We start from the raw sequence: 20,161 nt of genomic DNA, 5'->3' as shown, positions 1-20,161 counted from the left end.
CGCCGGGCGAACAGTTCGCCACATCTCTAGCGTGCAGTGTCAGAATTTGCATCCTGCTACCGCAATGAACAGAACAAGAACATTCAAAATAGACGTTTCTGAACATTTTTTAATGGTCTGATTTTGACTGAACCCAGCCTGATCCACCCATGGTATAAATACACATATTTCATTTTTTTACAGCGAACCTGAACTCAGAACTTATTCTCTGCTCTAAAAGATAAGCAACAACATAATTACCTTTAAAGAAAAACATTTATTTGTTACAGGTGATAGAAATCCTGCAATAAATCTGCAGTTCGTGTACTTCCTGCTTTCATGGTCATTTGGTTAACATCCTGTGTTAACAAATTAGCTGCTCTGACGAGATTCCTCAGATGACACAACTGAGAGATCAAATTACACTTGTGATTAGTCACATATGAGGGGGAATTAGACAGGTTAAACTCTTTAAATGCATACAGGGTGCCTATCTCTATGTTTTCCTTCTGTCCCGAGCACGAGTTCAGGTCCACATAAAAAAAAGGAAATAATCTGAAACGAGTGGCATTATACATAAGACCACTAGATGGCAGAAAACTACAAGAAAAGGCCAGCAAGTCGTGCAGCTGTGCAGAGGTGTCAATTAAAATGCAGAATCTTGTTCCCTGCTACGGCTGCAGTGATTGGATTGCTTTGCTCAGCAGTGATGTATTCGCTTTTCTGCAAGACGTACTGATAAATCTGATATAATACATCAATTAGATAACAACGTTTCACAGCTCTAGAAAGATCTTCTAATATGATTTTCCATGTTAGGATTCTATGTGTCCAATGGATTAATTACTGGTTTCAGGACAGGACCCCTTGACAGAGTTTTATTGGTAGGGCTCTTCTGAATCGGAGTGAAAAATCGCAGAGAGGAAGCTCCTCACGCTAAGAGTGATTTCGCTCTTGATTTTAGCGCTGGCGATTTAAAAAATTGCCTTAAAAGCTCTAGTTCAATGTAACCTTATGTGAGTGTTCTCACAAGCGATGAGCTTTCTATCCAATCGCAAACGCGGCTCCTGCACCATTTTCTGAGCGTTTGTGATTCAATAGAAAGTACTGTATAGGGAAATCGCAAAGCGCTTGAAGAAGCGCTTTGCATTGCGATTTCCCGAGCGCTTTAATTAATAAATACATTGTATTTATTCATTCCCCCCAGGTCAAAGAGTCCACTTCCTGACTAACGTCAGGAACTGAAAAAAAAAAACATCGCTCCACAAAAGCGCTTAGAAAAACTCTTTTCTAAGCAAAAATCGCTGGGAAAAGTGCTGATAATATCACTCTATAAATCGCTCAGCACTTGCAATAGCGCTGGGAATTTATAATGTGAACAAGGCCTTAAAGGACTTACGAGGCCAACATATACAAAAAAAAGTTAAAAAAGTTAAGTACCTGCGTCTCTTTAATAGACACGGAGGACGCCATCCGCGCCCTCCGTGTCATTCCGCCGGGTCCCCGCCATTTAATATCCCCCCCCCGGCCGGTCACGACCGCAGGGGCCGGGTCGGGCTCTCCTGCCTCTGCCAACATGGCCGCCGGAGCTGGCCGTGGCTGCGCAGTCCGCACAGCCGCGAGTGCGGCTGCGCAGCTCTAGGGCCAACCCCCCGATCCACGCTACTGTAGCGTGGATCGGGGGGGTTGGCCCTAGAGCTGCGCAGCCGCACTCGCGGCTGTGCGGACTGAGCAGCCGCGGCCAGCTCCGGCGGCCATGTTGGCAGAGGCAGGAGAGCCCGACCCGGGCCCTGCGGTCGTGACCGGCCGGGGGGGCTATTAAATGGCGGGGACCCGGCGGAATGACACGGAGGGCGCGGATGGCGTCCTCCGTGTCTATTAAAGAGATGCAGGTACTTAACTTTTTTAACTTTTTTTTTATATGTTGGCCTTGTAAGTACTTTAAGGAAGGATTCCTGCATGCGGGAGTGACTAGGGATGTCTGATAAGGTAGCCACAGATATGGCAGCTAGCCTTATAACGATACAGTTTGATTTTGACAGAAAATAGATTGAAACTATCAGACAGGACTTAAAATCTCTGCCAGTCAAGGGAGGAAAGGGAGCGGCTGTAGATCGATGGCCTGTAGCGAACTGCATTGAACAGTGAAACACTGCAGGTCAATCGTTTTTTCAATAGATTTACTGCTAAAGATATTTGAAAAACAATGAACCCTATGTGGTAGGGATCGATCCTTCTCTGATCAGATTTTAGACAGAGGGGGATTGATGGTTTTGCCTCATCGAGTGGCAATGTATCAGTGTGTGGGTGGCTATAGTGACATAAGCAGTTGATCCTCTTATTTGACAGGTCATAGTCATAGAACTCTCCAGGTATGAAAAGGTGACTTATAATCAAGACCTTATAGGGAATCTTAAAGAGAATCTGTACTCTAAAATTCTTACAGTAAAAAGCATACCATTCTATTCATTATGTTCTCCTGGGCCCCTCTGTGCTGTTTCTGCCACTCCCTGCTGCAATCCTGGCTTGTAATTGCCATTTTTATGCAGTGTTTACAAACAAAAGACATGGCAAGTAATAGGCTGAGAGTAGCTCAGTGTGTGAGTCGTACAGAGTGTTCAGGGGACCTGGAGAGGGTGTGTATAGCTTCTATCCAATCACAAGCAGCACATTCCAGCCAGACTGGCTGAACCCGACAGAGCCGACAGAGGACAGAAGATTAGCTCATATAACAGAGATAACACAGCCACTGTGCAACTAGAAAAGGCTGCAGTAAGACAGAGCACATTAGAACAGGTATAGGAATTTATAGGATAGAAGAAATAAGGCTCAAAATTTTGTTACAGAGTCTCTTTAAGTGAAAATAAACTTATGAGAATGAATTGTATGTGTAGTATGACTAAGAAATAAACCATTAGTAGCAAAGATATGAGCTTCATATCATTTCCAGTACAGGAAGAGTTAAGAAACCTCAGTTGTTATCTATGCAAAAGAGCTTCTCTGAGCTCTCCGACCCAACTTGGATCCAAGACAGCTATGTTTTCTGAAGCACTTCTACATCAAAGAAATAGTGAAATACAACTTCAGATAAGGTTTTACTGCAGGGAAGTTCAAAGGATCATTAGCTCTGCTCTGTTTCATAGTTTAAAATACAGTGTAGTTTGTAAACTGCAAAAATTAAAGAATGATGCAATGTTGTTAAAAAAAAAGATATATAACTGAAAATAAAAATATGACACTCTTTTGTTAGCTACTAATGTTCTATGAATTATCTGTACTACACATACAATTCATTATATCATACGTTTTTTTTTTCCGATTCACTGTCAATTTAAAGCAAACCTGTGAGCAGGGCCGGTTCTAGACTTTTTGCTGCCCGAGGCAAATTTATGAGGATCCGCCCCCACTCCCAGATTTGGAATAATCCCACAGCACCCGACAATTTACTCTGCTTCATTCAGGCTGGTTTCACAGTGGGACGTTAAAGTCCCACGTTACAGCAGCCAGTAACGCAGCCTAACTCACAGCACTGTAAAATCAATCGTGCTGTTCACAGTGCCCACGTTGCGTTACATTGTAACGCAGCACGTTTAAACAAAGTGCTGCATGCTGTACGTTATACTGGGCTAAGCAGCGTTTAAATTGCTTGCACATGCTCAGTAATGTTGGATGAGGAGGTCTCCCCTCCTCCTCCTCTGCGGCCAGCCACATGGCTAATTAATATTCACTAAACTGCAGAGACTCGTGGTAGGACTGTAGTGTTGTCCGGATCATGAACAAATCGTTCATTTGATCCGGATCTTTTTTGTGAGTTGAATCATCCGGATCATCACAATGAAAGATTTGGTTCACAGTGGATGTCTGTCTGGAAGAAACAGGAACATACGGAATGTACAGTGCAGGGAAAGTCCTGTCCTGCTAGTCATTTCACCCAGTCTGCTTCCCTAGTAAAATGATTCAAATTATTCGGTTCAAAGATCCGGATCTTTTCAATGATCCGATTCAAATGATCTGAATCCTTAAAAAGATCTGGACTTCTTATCACTAACCTGGAGCGGCTGCTTTGAGAGCTGCATAACGCAGCTCAATCTGACGTCCAACTTCAACACCACCATGCGTTGCGTTAGGGGCACGTTATGCGACCATAACGTCCCCTAAAACGCAACGTCTTGGTGTGTAAGTAGCCTTAATGTTCTCACATGACATGCTGCAGCTTAACACAATAGCACACTGGCTGGCTGTGAGTCTGTGACAAGCAAACTGCTCATCCTCAGCCACTCCATTCCTCCTCAGGAAGGTACACACAGTAAAAATGCTGTCCCTGTAATCCCTCCCTGCACCTGATGCAAATGTGAGGTCTGCAAAACAAAATAAGCAGATACCTATATCGGGAGAGGGAATTCCCTAGATCCTCCACTGGCTTTCCCTGTCCTCCTCTGCCAGGTGTTTCCAGCTGAAATTAGGTGACGGAGAGAAAACTGGGAAGGCTCAATGGGATCTAGTGCCTTCCCTCTCCATAGATAAGTGTCTGAATGTGCGTACACACATGCGACCATAGTCGTTTGAAACGATCGTTGCCCGATCGTTTTAAAAATGACGATCGTTTAAAAAAAAGCAGCCAATGACCATTAAGTCTAACGACGGACGAGCTAGATTGTTAAAAACGAACGATCTAGCTTGGCGGATTTTTTTCCAACGGCAATCGTTTGCAAAAGTAGTACATCGTTGGAAAACGGTGGTTCGTACTAGGCTTGACATTCACATTTCGCTATTTCTCCATGGAACTTTTCATTTTTATGCGCAAGCGCAATAGTTGCTTTACGTGATGTAACATTCGTTCTAACGATCAGATCGTTACACACTTTTAAAAACTAACTTTACTCAGGTCATTCTTTCGTCAATTAAAAGTTTGTTTGTCGTTCACAACGAACGATCGTTGTCGCATGTGTGTACGTAGCTTAACTCCCTTTTGTTTGTGCCATTTCACATTTACTTTAAGTGGAGATCTTTAGTACTGTCATGTTTATGTTATATGTTGGATGACTGTAATCCACGATAATGCGCTTATAGCATTGAAATCGTTCTTTCATGAATGATTCTAAATTCTTAACAAAAATGTTTTTGTAATTTACCTCCTTAGTGAGGGAACAGCGACAGGGCCAGTCCTCGGTGGCACCGGAGGGGGAGGGGAGCCCATCACCATTTCAGGGAGCTGGGAAAACCTGTATGTCTGTCAGCAGAAGGATAAATAATTGCACAATTTAGACTTCAAACTCTCAGCAGAAACAGTGCAACAACATTTTTAACTAAACATCAAATAGCATATGACTGTTAATAGAGGGTGGGTCAAGTGACTGAAGAAAAAAAACACAAAAGAAGGATAGGAGGAATAGTAAGTTAAGCACCATGAGAGGTTATGAGGAAAACAAACCAGGGTACTCACAAACCAGGGTTGCTGGTTTGGTTTGCTTAGTTGATGGTTGAAAACCAGCTGGTTGCTGGTTGAAAACCTGTCCTGCATTCAGGGATACGAATGGTCTCTCTGTAGACTGGTCGCTCTCTCAGGTGGGAGATAAGGTCCCATCCCTCCAAGCGAGGGTGACACTCAAATGTTGACAAATGAAACTCAAGAGGTGGCTTACCTCAAGAAGAGTAGTCTAAGCGTGTGTTCAAAAACAATATTTTATTTGCAAAGACAACGCGTTTCGTTTGCCAAAGGGTCGCTTCCTCGGGTAAAAAATGGCTGACTAGTGGAGCCATGAGCACGACTGCTATTGACTTAACACCTTGTTTATACTATGCAGAACATACACGAAGCGCCGGTGAAATTACGATGCCGCAAACATCACACGGCTATTTTACTGGTATTTACACAGATGTTGTAGACTGCCCTCATCTACTTGTGCATGAAGTAAGATGCGTGGATGCAAGTCAATTTGCCATACCACTTTGTACGTTGTGTTGTGTTATGACGCTATGCATTAGCTCACATGAAAACACTGTTTGTACAATGCAATGGGCACATACACATTTCTGTATTGCATTGGACTACGTTATCCTAATGTGCTTTCTTCATATTTCTGCATAACCGATCAGGTTTCAAATATACTGTACACGTAAAAGGAACTCGAGGTGAGAGGCATACGGAGGCTGCATATTGATGCCATTGATTCCCTTCTAGCCATTTAAGGACCGTAGGCTAACACCCCCCCAGTGACCAGGCTATTTTTACAAATTAGGCCACTGCAGCTTTAAGGGCTCGCTGCAGGGCCGTACAACTCAGCACACAAGTGATCCCCCCCCCCTTTCTGCCCACCAACAGAGATATCTGTAGGTAGGCTCTGATCCCTCGTGTATTGTTTGCTTATTTTTTTTCAGTATTTATTTATATATATTTTTTCAATAAATTGACTTATTTTTCATTTATTTATTTATTTCCACCTCCCTCCCCCCACCAGCCAATGAAAGCGATCGGCTGTCATAGGCATCTGCACAGCGCTGCCGCAGATCGCAGCGCTGTACAATGTAAATAGACTGTGGTTTTGCCGTCTAACAGTCTCCTAGCAGTGATCGTGGAGTTCAGTCATTCAAGCGGGGATGTGCACGCATCGGCACGCAAGATCCCTGCAATCTCCGACCCCAGGACTTCACGCCAAGTGGCGTTGAGCGGTCCTGAGGCTCCCGCCGAGGTCACGCCAACTGCCGTGGAGCTGTCGGCAAGAACAATACCAGTTACCTGGTGTGCTGCTAAACTTTCTGGTCAGTAGTGTCTGAATCCCACACCTGAAACAAGCATGTGGCTAATCCAGTCAAATTTGAGTAAGAGCACCTGATCTGCATGCTCGTTAAGGGTCCATGACTAAAATGATTGGGGGCAGTGAATCAGCAGGACAGCCAGGCAATGTGCATTCTTTAAAAGGAAATAGGTCAGATCCCATATCCCTCTCACTTTAGCTTCCGATTAAAATGTCTAAAGATTGGTCTCTGGTGCATGCAAGCTACATCACAGAATGTTTAATTTTTTTCCAGCATTTTTGACATACCAGAAAAAAAACTTTTTTACTCTTTAAAATTGAATTATATACAGCGCCGCAGAAAAGGATGGCGCTTTATAGATTCAAAATAACAATAATTATATATAAACAAGAGGTTATTACAGTATATAGCAATTTTAATCTTACCGGTCTGGGCAGGCTGTACTGATACATCTCAGGCCCATATGTTGGCACCCACTGCATCCGAGGCCGTGACATTGTGCCAGGGGCACTAGTGACAACCTCTGAGTATGGCATGTGCTGGGCTGATGCATAGGGATCTGCTTGTCTCTTGGGCCCTCCATGCCCTGCAGATGCCAGGCTGAATGCCTCTTCCAGCAACATGTGCATCTGCTGCCTGACTTCATCAATCGACGGCTGAGAGCTCAACGTGGACGTCTCTGAGTGGCCTTTAGCTTGACGAGCCTTGATGTACGTTCTGGCTTGTTTCACCCGATCAATATTTGTTTCTTCCATCATTTCAGGTTCCGTCTAAAAGAAAGAAATGACAGATGTAGTGTTGCTGTGCTTGCGGATGCACGTCATGACATCATTAAGGGGTTTGTCTACTCAAAACTGAAATTTCAATTTTGAATAGAGTGCAAGACTGATTTATTAAGAAGTGAAGCAGTCAATCAGTGTAACCCAGTGATCTGCAAACTTGGCTCTCCAGCTGTTAAGGAACTACAAGTCCCACAATGCATTGCAGGAGTCTGACAGCCACCACAGTCATGATTCATAAAGGCAAATACATTGTGGGACTTGTAGTTCCTTAACAGCTGGAGAGCCAAGTTTGCAGATCACTGGTGTAACCAATCAGGTTTCAGCTGGTAAATGAAATAAGAATTTTGATTAGTTGCTCTGGGTAAATGCACCAGTTTTGCTCCAGTTTCCTTTGCTCTTTAGGCTGCCGACAGGTCCACTTGGTGCGGCCATTATGATGGGTTCTGGATGACTTTTTTTTGTAAATGTATTTTTCATTAGGGAAATTGCAACAAGAGAAGAGAAAAGTTAGGCTCAGTTCTCACTTGACCCGGACCACGTGTGGCCAATGGGAGTGGACAGTGTAGTGTCCACTCTTATGGTCCGCTGTGGTCCGGATGTATCCCTTGTAGGATATATAGGAGAATGCGTCCGCCTGCCCGGGCTTATCGTGGACTGCACAGAAGGGCGGCTCGCTTACCGCAATGGAACTCACAGATCCGTTGCAGAGTGACAAGTGTGGACGGCTCCTATTTATAAAGTAGCAATGAACAGAGAACGGACAAAAAATGAGTGTTCTCAGCCCCAGTGAAAACACAGCCTAGTGCCATTTCTATCTTTGTATCAACGCTATTTACCACAAATATTTTGGTAGCAGTTCGTCTAGGCAGCCTGTATGGGGCACATCAATTTCTGAGCCAAGAATGTCAAAATTGCTACTTCTTACACAGAGGAATAAGTTCAGCTTAGTGTTGGGTAATTACTCTGAATAGTATGAAGTAATGGCAGATATTGAAGTTAAGGTAGCCATACATCTCTCAACCAACCATCGACCATCCGATTCAATAATCATTATTGAATTGGATGAAAATCAGTACTGCCAAGAGTATGCCCAACTGGCAATGCAAATTGGTTGCATGTATCGATCAGACATGCTGCTAGATGTCGGGTTGTCGTGGTTGATTGGGTGCATGGCGGTAACGGCGAGGGATATCGGGACGAGCGACAACTCCTGGCGCTGTTCCCACTAGTGTGGCGCTAAAATGTAAGGTGCTAAAATGTAAGTTTATTTACTCTTAAGTGGGCTTAACCACTTAACGACCGCCCACTGCACAGGGGCGGTCGGAAAGTGAAAGCCCTAAAGACCGCCGTACGCACAGAGGCGGCGGTCCTTTTAGGGGCATGGGCGGAGCGATCGCGTCATCCGTGACGCGATCCTCCGCCGGGGATCGATGACCGGGAAGTTAGACTCCAGCCCCCGGCCAATTAGCAGCGCCGGCGGGCGGAGGAATTCCGAAATGCGGCCAATTACAGTGTATAAAGCACTTTGTTAGGTAAACAAAGTGCTTTATACACGTTTCCTCCTCGCCTCGTGGTCTCATTGTTCCAGAGACCACCAGCGAGGAGGAAGCAGAAGTGAGTATACACAACACATTTTTTTTTTTCCCACACAGCCCCCCTGATCTCCCACCCTAGCACCCCTCTAAACCCCCCCCCCCCCCCGTCACTAACTATCGACACTATCCCCTACATTAGGTCCCTAACTGCCTCCTAATCACCCCTGATTCCCCCCCCCCACCTTTAGATCACCCCCAGACCCCATCCCAGACTACCCCCCTGTATACTGTATACATCTGTATACAGCTAGCTTACCCCCTCCCCCTCTGATCCCCCTCTGATCACCTGTCTATCACCTGTCCATCACCCCTCAGCACCCCCACCCATCAGAGCAGACCCTAACTGCCCTGCGGGGGAAACCGATCACCTGCCCAGACCCTCGATTGCCCTCAGACCCCCCCCCCTCCTGATTACATCCCCTGCGCATTGTTTACATCTGTCCTCCCCAGCAATCACTAACTGATCTTCGATCAGTAACCCCCTGTGTCTGCCTCTCATCAGATCAGGACTCAGTCTGCCCCATGCGGGCTCCTGATCAACCCCCCACCCCTTCAAAGCGCCCTCAGACCCCCCTAATCACCTTCCGAGTGCATTGTATTTGACTGTGCTGTGATTGTATTCGATTGTGCTGCAATTGTATTCGATTGTGCTGCAATTGTATTTGATTGTCCCGTGATCTGCTTCGATTGTCCCGTGATTGTTTGATTGCCTCTGAGACCCCACCTCCCGCCACCCGCCCCACCCCCCCCCACCACCACCACCACCACCTCCAACCACCACCTTCCGAGTGCATCAGATTTGCGTGTGCTGTAATTGGATTAGATTGTGCTGTAATCACGGCCGGCCTTTGACCTGTGCGACCGGAGCGGTCGCACAGGGCGCCGGCCTCCAAGGGGCGCATGTGCAGGGGTTTCTATTCCCCTCACTCGCGGCTCCTTCCGATCTCCGGCACTCACTGTCAGCCCTGTTCAGCTGTGGGTGAATCGGCAGCTGTGATGACAGAGGGAGCCCAGTGGTGGCGCTGTGTATCTCAAATACAGGAAGTGCTTTCCTGAATGAGCACTTCCTGTATTTGAAGTATACAGCGGCTTCCCTCGCTCTGCCATCAATGCTGCTGGACCACCCACCACTGAACTACATGGCTGGCAGTCTGAGTGCCGGGGATGGAGGGAGCCACCACAGAGGGGAACTTGTTGCAGCCCACAGGTCTGTGTGACAGGAGCACATCGCCCAGCTCCCACAGAGTGTCAGCAAACTGCAAGCAAGGGGGACAGCAGAGAGGCAGGTCAGTCACTCAGGGGGCTCTACATAGATCAAAATGCAGCCTTAATGGACCGGACTTTGTGCAGCACACACACACACACACTCACTCACTCACTCACTCACTCACTCACTCACTCACTCACTCTCTCTCTCTCTCTCTCTCTCTGTCTCTCTTCCCCCTCTCTCTACTCCTACCATCCATCCATCCCTATATCTGTCTGTCTCTCTATCTCCCCATGCATCCATCCATCCCTATATATCTGTCTCTCTCTCTACTCCTCCCATCCATCCATCCATCTTTATCTGTCTGTCTCTCTCTCTCTCTCCCCAAACATACATCCATCCCTATAGCTCTGTCTCTCTCTCTCATATATGTCCCTAGATTATCTATTCCTATATCCTGTCTATCTATCTATCTATCTATCTATCCATCCATCCCTCTCTCTCACCCCCCCCCCCCCCTATGTTTTTCTCTCTCACCTTTTTCTCCCTCCTATCCCTCCTTCCCTATATCTGTCTGTCTCTCTCGTCCTCTCTCTTTCCTCCTCTCTGTCTCTCCCTCCTCTCTCTGTCTCTCCCTCCTCTCTCTGTCTCTCCCTCCTCTCTCTGTCTCTCCCTCCTCTCTCTGTCTCTCCCTCCTCTCTCTGTCTCTCCCTCCTCTCTCTGTCTCTCTTTCCTCCTCTCTGTCTCTCCCTCCTCCTCTCTGTCTCTCCCTCCTCCTCTCTGTCTCTCTTTCCTCCTCTCTGTCTCTCCCTCCTCCTCTCTGTCTCTCCCTCCTCTCTCTGTCTCTCCCTCCTCTCTCTGTCTCTCCCTCCTCTCTCTGTCTCTCCCTCCTCTCTCTGTCTCTCCCTCCTCTCTCTGTCTCTCCCTCCTCTCTCTGTCTCTCTCTCCTCTCTCTGTCTCTCTCTCCTCTCTCTGTCTCTCTCTCCTCTCTCTGTCTCTCTCTCCTCTCTCTGTCTCTCTCTCCTCTCTCTCTGTCTCTCTCTTTCCTCCCCTCTGTCTCTCTTTCCTCCCCTCTGTCTCTCTTTCCTCCCCTCTGTCTCTCTTTCCTCCCCTCTGTCTCTATCTCTCCTCTCTCTTTCCTCCCCTCTGTCTCTCTTTCCTCCCCTCTGTCTCTCTTTCCTCCCCTCTGTCTCTCTTTCCTCCCCTCTGTCTCTCTTTCCTCCCCTCTGTCTCTCTTTCCTCCTCTCTGTGTCTCTCTTTCCTCTCTCTGTCTCTGTCTCTCTCCTGTCTCTGTCTCTGTCTCTCTCCTGTCTCTGTCTCTGTCTCTCTCCTGTCTCTGTCTCTGTCTCTCTCCTGTCTCTGTCTCTCTCCTCTCTCTGTCTCTGTCTCTCTCCTCTCTCTCTCTCTCTGTCTCTCTCCTCTCTCTCTCTCTGTCTCTCTCCTCTCTCTCTCTCTCTGTCTCTCTCCTCTCTCTCTCTCTGTCTCTCTCTCTCCTCTCTCTCTCTCTCTTTCCTCCTCCTCTCTCTGTCTCTCTCTCTTTCCTCCTCCTCTCTCTCTCTCTCTCTCTTTCCTCCTCCTCTCTCTCTCTCTCTCTCTCTCTCTCTCTCTCCTCCTCCTCTCTCACTCTCTTTCCTCATGCTCTCTCTCTCTATGTCCCTCTCGCTCTCTCTGTATGTCTCTCTCTCTCTCTCTGTATGTCTGTCTCTCTCTCTCTCTCTGTATGTCTCTCTCTCTCTCTCTCCCCCCCCCCCCTCCCTATATCTGTGTGTCTCTCTCTCTCTCTCAATGTATATATATTTGTCTGTCTGTCCATCCCAATATTACCTATTCCTCGTGTGTGTGTGTGTGTGTGTGTGTGTGTGTGTGTGTGTGTGTGTGTGTGTGTGTGTGTGTGTGTGTGTAGGATGAGGGGGGGGGGGGCACCATAATCTGGCTTCGCTCAGGGCGCTGTAAAACCTAAGGCCGGCCCTGGCTGTAATTGTATTTGATTGTCCCGTGATCGGCTTTGATTGTCCCGTGATTGTTTGATTGCCTCTGAGACCCCACTTCTCACCAACCCCAACCCCCCCATCATCACCACCCCCACCCCCCATCACCCCCTAACCCCCCCCCCCCCCCCACCCAGATCATCCCCCTGTTACTATCCTAGTGATCTAAAAACAGTGATCAGTGAAAACTGACACTTTTTTAGTATCACTAGTGTTAGCAGTTAGGCCAGTTAGCTAGGCCCCTTTGTTAGGGTCAGTTACTGCCCAGCCCACTGCACCGCATTCACCGATTAGTCGCCGATTAGTGCCATCACTGACGCTAATCAGCATTGGTACTATATAGTATCTAGTGATCATTCCTGATCTCAGACAGATCTAAAGCAGTACATTAGGGTCACCTTAGTGTAGGCTCCACTAAAAACGCAGTGTTTACCCGATCAGGCCTGATCGCTCGCCCGCACTTGCGTTCAGCCGCCCCACTGTAGTGACAGATTTTTTTTTTTCTGATCACTGCAAAAACACTGTACACTAGCTGTGGCGCTGTAAAGATCAGTTTTGATTTTTTTTTTTTTATCAAAACTCAGTGACCACAGCTTTCTACCTCTCAAATACTCCCTTTTGCTAGGTAGGTGCTCTTTTTTTCTGGGTAGTCTCAGAGGAAAACCCCATAAATTTAGCAGTCCACAATGGCAAGAAGGGGGATTTCCGATGAGGAGGTATACAGGTACATGGACCAGTCGGATGAGAGCGTTTGGGAAGACTCAGCTGACGAGTCACCTTGGTCCGAATTTGAACCTGTGGAAAGCAGTGGTTCTCTGACCGAAAGTGATGACGAGGTTTTGGTCCAGGCTAGAGCCAGGCGTACCAGACCCCATGTCATTAGACCGCAGGTGGCGCAGGATCCGCCTCAAGGGCAGCAGACTGGTGCTAGCGCTGATGAGAGTTTTCTTGGTGAGGCAGGCACCAGCAGCGCCGCATCTCCTGGACTTGTACCAGTACTTCCGTAGACCCTGGTGAAGTGGTGAGCGCCAGCATGGAAGTTGAAACTGGTACGGTGGCACGTGCAGTAGTACCCCCGCCGCAGCCACCAAGAAGAAGACGGGCCCGTATTACCCATAGACTCCCAGAGGTGCTGGCAAATCCAGATTGGCAATCCCCTGATTCCGCCGCACCCGTAGTGCCCCCTTTCACCGTCCAGTCTTGAGTCCAGGTGGCGACAGCTCATCTAGGAATGGCCCTAGACTTTTTGCAGCTGTTCATCACCCAGGTTCTCTTGGACTTAATTGTGGTTGAGACCAACCGTAAAGCCACACAATTCATCACCGAGAACCCGGAGAGCAGCTATGCCCAGCCTTTCCGGTGGAAACCAGACCAAGTTTCCGAACTTAAAATCTTTTTGGCCCTTATCCTTCACTTGGGAGTAATGAAACAGAATGTTTTGCGGTCGTATTGGTCTACGGACCCAGTACATTATGTTCCCTTGTACCCTGCTACCATGTCCAGGACACGATTTGAGTCCATCCTGCGCTTCCTGCACTTCAATGATGACAAAACCCGTCGTAAAAAGGACCACCCTGCTTATGACCGGTTCCACAAAATTCGGCCCCTCGTAGACCACCTGTCATCAACATTTGCAGATGCTTATACCCGGAGCTGGGACAAGGTCCTCCAGCACCCAAGGCTGAGACACCAAAATGCACCCCTCCATCCCTCCCACCCCAGCTGTCAAACACTGATTGCTATTAGACTAAGAGGTCCACAGGGCCCACAACCTCCCCAACACCTTACTATCTAGCTATCTGGCTTGCAGTCACTGCTATGTATCCCCTTTTCTTATTTCTTTCTGCTTAAAACACAATTAGGAATGACAGCTGAATGAATTGTGCGCCCCCTCCTACACTGCGCCCTGAGGCTGGAGCCTCTCCAGCCTATGCCTCGGCCCGGCCCTGCTTATACCCCTGAACAGAACATCTGCGTAGACGAGTCCCTCTTACGCTTTACTGGGCGCCTTGGCATCAAACAGTACATCCCAAGCAAGCGCGCCCGGTATGGGGTGAAACTGTATAAGCTCTGTGAAAGGGCCACAGGCTATACATGTCGTTTTAGGGTCTATGAGGGAAAAGACTCAAAATTGGAGCTGGTCGGATGCCCTGACTACCTGGGGAGCAGTGGAAAGGTTGTGTGGGACTTGGTGTCAACCTTGTTCCAGAAGGGGTACCATCTTTATGTGGACAACTATTACACAAGTGTGGCCTCTATAAGCACTTAAAGTTAGAAGGAATCCGATGCTGTGGCACTGCGCGGCCTAGTCGCCAGGGCTTCCCCCAACGGCTCGTTACCACCAGACTTGAACGGGGGTACGCCTTGCGTACTGACGACCTGCTTGCGGTGAAATGGAGGGACAAGAGGGACGTTTACCTTCTGTCCACTATTCACACAGACACGACAGTCCAAATTCAACGGGCAACTGAGGTCATTGAAAAGCCCCTTGTCGTCCACGAATATAATGTCAACATGGGAGGGGTGGACTTTAATGACCAGAGGTTAGCGCCCTATTTAATTTCCCGGAAAACAAGACGCTGGTATAAGAAAGTGTCTTTTTATCTGATTCAATTGGTAGTTTACAACAGCTTTGTTCTCTACAGTAAGGCTGGGAGAACTGGGTCTTTCCTTCAATTTCAGGAACAGGTCGTTCTGGACCTCCTGTATCCAGGAGGTGCCAGCCCCCCCCCAAATGCAACTAGCCGACTACATGGAAGGCATTACGTCTATCAGCTTCCGAGTACCCCAGGTCAACGCATCCGAAGAAAACGTTGTCGTGTCTGCAGCAGTGCTAGAAGAAGGACTGACACCAGTTTTTATTGTCCCAAATGTCCTGACCAGCCTGGCCTATGCCTAGGGGAGTGTTTTGAGGGGTACCACGAGCAGGTACACTATTAGAACCTAGGGAACTCCAGACACAGGAGTAGGCACACACTCAGTGGTATTTCGCACATTGTCCCAGGGGGAGGAGAGGTAAGCTTGAAAACCAAACAAACAGGTAAGCATAAAAGTCGGAAGAAGGATCGGTTTCCATGCTTGATATTGCTGATCTGTGCTGGGTTGGCGATATAAGACGGCATGTTTGAATTTCCCTTGAGTGTGGAAACCCCGGTTTATATGTGATTTACTTTGGGCCTATGATAATATTTTAATGCCACACAGAGTCATCTCTATTGGCAGGCATATTGCTGTATACTACAGGCATAATGCTGTATACTAAAGTTCTGAGGCCCAGTCACATAAGTTGGTGGCTAACCCTGAGTGCAGGCAGTGGCGTAGCTAAGGAGCTGTGGGCCCCGATGCAAGTTTTACATGGGGCCCCCCAAGCACTCTATACATAACAATCGATACGGCATGCCAAAACCTGCCAATGGCAACTTCAGTGTCAGAGGTGCAAGAAGAGGCTGGGAAACAGTTTGTTAGTGATTACTACTATTCACAGCATCTATAGAAATGATTATTATGAGCACAGGACCAATAGAGAGGTAATAATGTAGATGAGGGAGAGCCCTTCGGGGCCCCTCTGGCCCAAGGGCCCCGATGCGGTCGCTACCTCTGCACCCCCTATTGCTACGCCCCTGAGTGCAGGGTGGCACGGTGTGTCTCTCTCCTGAGGTTATCACTGCCATTGATGTGGAGGAAGATCTGCCATTGATGTGGAGCAAGGTATGTTTGCCGTTCATTTTTCCTTTCAGCCCAGAGTGCATTACCCGTATACCCAATATAAGGAGTATAGCAGAAACTCCTAATACTGGCCATACATGTAATGATTGCAGAGACCCTAAAATGCCAGGACAGACTCCACAAATGACCCCATTTTGGAAAGAGGACACCCTAAAGTATTCTGTGAGGTGCATGGTGAGTTCATAGAAGATTTTAGTTTTTTGTCACAAGTTAGCAGAATTTTTTTTTTTTACAAAGTGTCATTTTCCGTTAACTTGTGACAAAAAATAAAATTTTCAATGACCTCACCATTCCCCTCATGGAATACCTTGTTGTGTATTATTTCCAAAATGGGGTAATTTTGGGGGTTTGTTAACTGTCCTGGCAAGTGGGGGGTGGTGCTAAATTTTGAGCACCCCTGTAAAGCCTAAAGGTACTCATTGGACTCTGGGCCCCTTAGCGCAGTTAGGGTGCAAAAAAGTGCCACACATGTGGTATCACCGTACTCAGGAGAAGTGGTATAATGTATTTTGAGGTGTATTTTTACATATACCCATGCTGGGTGGGAGAAATACCTCTGTAAATGACAATCATTTGCGGCATTTGGTTTCCAAACAATACAAATCAATTTCCGCTTGAGACAAAAAATAAAATCTTCTATGAACTCACCGTACTCCTAACAGAATACCTTGGGGTGTCTTCTTTCTAAAATGGGGTCATTTGTGGGGTTCCTATACTACCCTGGCATTTCAGGGGCCCTAAACCGTGAGGAGTAGTCTGGAAACCAAATGCCGCAAAATGACCCTTGAAATCCAAAAGGTACTCATTGGACTTTGGGCCCCTTAGCGCAGTTAGGGTGCAAAAAAGTGCCACACATGTGGTATTGCCGTACTCGGGAGAAGTAGTATAATGTATTTTGGGGTGTATTTTTACACATACCCATCCTGGGTTGGAGAATATCTCTGTAAATGGACAAACGATTGTCATTTACAGAGATATATCTTCCACCCAGCATGGATATGTGTACAAATACACCCCAAAACACATTATACTACTTCTCCTGAGTACGGCAAAACCACATGTGTGGCACTTTTTTGCAGCCTAACTGCGCTAAGGGGCCCAAAGTCCAATTGGCACCTTTAGGCTTTACAGTGGTGCTTACAAATTAGCACCCCCCAAAATGCGAGGACAGTAAACACACCCCACAAATGACCCCATTTTGGAAAGTAGACACTTCAAGGTATTCAGAGAGGGGCATGGTGAGTAAGTGGCAGATTTCATTTTTTTGTCACAAGTTAGCAGAAATGGAAACTTTTTTTTTTCTTGTCACAAACTGTCATTTTCCGCTAACTTGTGACAAAAAATAATATCTTCTATGAACTCACTATGCCTCTCAGTGAATACTTTGGGATGTCTTCTTTCCAAAATGGGGTCATTTGGGGGGTATTTATACTATCCTGGAATTCTAGCCCCTCATGAAACATGACAGGTAGTCAGAAAAGTCAGAGATGCTTCAAAATGGGAAAATTCACTTTTTGCACCATAGTTTGTAAACGCTATAACTTTTACCCAAACCAATAAATATAGGCTGAATGGGTTTTTTTTAATCAAAAACATGTTTGTTCACATTTTTCGTGCTGCATGTATACAGACATTTTACTTTATTTAAAAAAATGTCAGCACAGAAAGTTAAAAAAAAGTATTTTTTTGACAAAATTCATGTCTTTTTTGATGAATATAATAAAAAGTAAAAATCGCAGCAGCAATCAAATAGCACCAAAAGAAAGCTTTATTAGTGACAAGAAAAGGAGCCAAAATTCATTTAGGTGGTAGGTTGCATGAGCGAGCAATAAACCGTGAAAGCTGCAGTGGTCTGAATGGAAAAAAAAGGGTCTGGTCCTTAAAGGGAAGGTTCAGGGACTGTTTAAAAAAAATAAAAATCCGCATCCACTTACCTGGGGCTTCCTCCAGCCTGTGGCAGGCAGGAGGTGCCCTCGGCATCGCTCCGCAGGCTGCTGGTGGTCTCCGGTGGCCGACCCGGCCAGGCCGGCGGCCAGGTCGGGCTCCTTCCGCGTTCCAAAATGCGCCTCACGGCGGCGCGCTGACGTCATCGGACGTCCTCCGGGCTTTACTGCGCAGGCTCAGTAGTTCTGAGCCTGCGCAGTAAAGCCCGGAGGACGTCCGATGACGTCAGCGCGCCGCCGTGAGGCGCATTTTGGAACGCGGAAGGAGCCCGACCTGGCCGCCGGCCTGGCCGGGTCGGCCACCGGAGACCACCGGCAGCCTGCGGAGCGGCGCCGAGGGCACCTCCTGCCTGCCACGAGCTGGAGGAAGCCCCAGGTAAGTGGATGCGGATTTTTATTTTTTTTAAACAGTCCCTGAACCTTCCCTTTAAAGAGGAACTGTAACGACAAAACGGCCCCTGGGGGGTACTCAACCTCGGGTGGGGGAAGCCTCAGGATCCTAATGAGGCTTCCCACGCCGTCCTGCGTCCCTCGGGGGTCTCGCTGTAGCCCTCCGTGCAGCGGTGACGCAATATTTACCTTCTTGGCTCCTGCGCAGGCGCTCTGATGCCTCTCAGCGCCGAAGTAGGCGGAAATACCCGATCGCCGTCGGGTCTGCTCTACTGCGCAGGCGCAAGTTTCCGGCGCCTGCGCAGTAGAGCGGACCCGACGGAGATCGGGTATTTCCATCTATTTCCGTGCCGAAAGTCGCCACAGCGCCCCCGCTGGAGCCAGCAAAGGTAAATATTGAACTGACAGTCGGCACAGTCGCCGGCTGTTCGGAGGGCTGCGGCGAGACCCCCGTGGGACAGAGGACGGCGTGGGAAGCCTCATTAGGATCCGGAGGCTTCCCCCACGCGAGGTGAGTACCCCCCAGGGGAGGTTTTTCTTGTTACAGAGTCTCTTTAAGGGGGATAAAGTCTGCGGTCCTCAAGTGGTTAAAGAACACCTGAGCCCAGGCAAAGCTACCTAGGCAAACACAGGGGTATATGTATGCTGGATCCACATACCTCTGTGTGTTGTCCCTTCCTCTCCTGGTTACTGCAACCAGTCACTCCATAAAGAACTTGACTTTTTATCAAAGTAAGGTTTAAGACAGGAAGAGGCAGGCTTGTTGCGATGTTCCCTCCTATCATCCTCCCATTTCCTCCTCTTAAAGGAAACCTGAGGTGAGAGTTATATGGAAGCTGCCATATTTATTTTCTTTTAAACAATACCAGTTGCCTGGCAGTCCTCCTGATCCTGTGTCTGTAATACGTTTTAGCCATAAACCCATAAATAAGCATATGCAGATCAGGTACTCTGACTCAGATGATGCAGGTTTTACTGAGTTAGCCATATAAGTGTTCCAGGGTTTTGACTCAGACGCTACGACAGTGGATCAACAGGAATATCAGGCAACTGGCATAGTTTACAAGGTAATATATATGGCAGCCTCCATATCCTCTCACCTCAGGTTCCCTTTAAGGGGAGTGAATGGGGTGGGGAAGAAGAGGTAATGGGAATTATAGAAAGGAAAATCGCAATGCACTTTTCCATTAGCGTGTTAAATGTTTTGCAAATCGCAATCGTAGGGCTGCACGATTATTGGTGCGATTGCATTTTTACTCCCGATAGTTCACAGCGTAATCGCAGCAAGTGGAAAAAGAAGCTTTAGCGATAGCAAATGCATTTGCGATTGCGCTTACAAGTGAAAAAGGGAGCTCTTACAACCACAGAGGAGAGGAGTGTACTTACCAAAAAGGTTAGAACAACAGAGATCAGCACACACTGCAGTTTGTTTACTATCAGTGTAAGCACAAAGTAACAGCTTGTTTTGTACATACCGAACTGACATTTCAGGAACTTAAAAAAGAGGTAATCAATAATGCAAGCATACTGCATTATTGAACAGTTAAAGGAAAGCTGTGGTGTGCTCTATATGAAAATAAAGCTATTAATTAGAACTAATGACATGGAATGTAATTACAAAAGTGCACTTACAAAGTGACACTACAAAAAAATAAAAAACAACAAATATTCAGCTTCACTGGTCTAAAGAGACCCTTAATTGAGTCTTAAAAATAAACATCCTTGCAGTTGAGAACTACAGTATAATGCAAACCCCACAGAGCGTTAACAAATTAGCATATGGTCCTATAGCATC

The 20,161-nt window shown here is 47.2% G+C and overlaps 1 protein-coding gene across 4 annotated transcripts in view; it reads right to left on the bottom strand.

Annotated features, from left to right (window-relative positions):
• The window catches only part of KIAA1549L (KIAA1549 like), a 286,722-nt gene that overhangs the window by 25,222 nt on the left and 241,339 nt on the right, over nt 1–20,161 (bottom strand). For all 4 annotated transcript variants that reach the window (XM_068261355.1, XM_068261352.1, XM_068261354.1 and 1 more), the window contains 2 exons: nt 7,161–7,505; nt 5,112–5,209 (listed from right to left, as the gene is read on the bottom strand). In XM_068261355.1, coding sequence (XP_068117456.1) covers nt 5,112–5,209; nt 7,161–7,505 — 443 coding nt within the window. The remainder of the gene's footprint in view (nt 1–5,111; nt 5,210–7,160; nt 7,506–20,161) is intronic.

This window comes from Hyperolius riggenbachi, chromosome 11, assembly GCF_040937935.1.
Source record: "Hyperolius riggenbachi isolate aHypRig1 chromosome 11, aHypRig1.pri, whole genome shotgun sequence".
Classification (NCBI taxonomy): Eukaryota; Metazoa; Chordata; class Amphibia; order Anura; family Hyperoliidae; genus Hyperolius; species Hyperolius riggenbachi.
The sequence above is the reverse complement of the archived record's forward strand: the minus strand, read 5'-3'. Positions and strand labels throughout refer to the sequence as shown.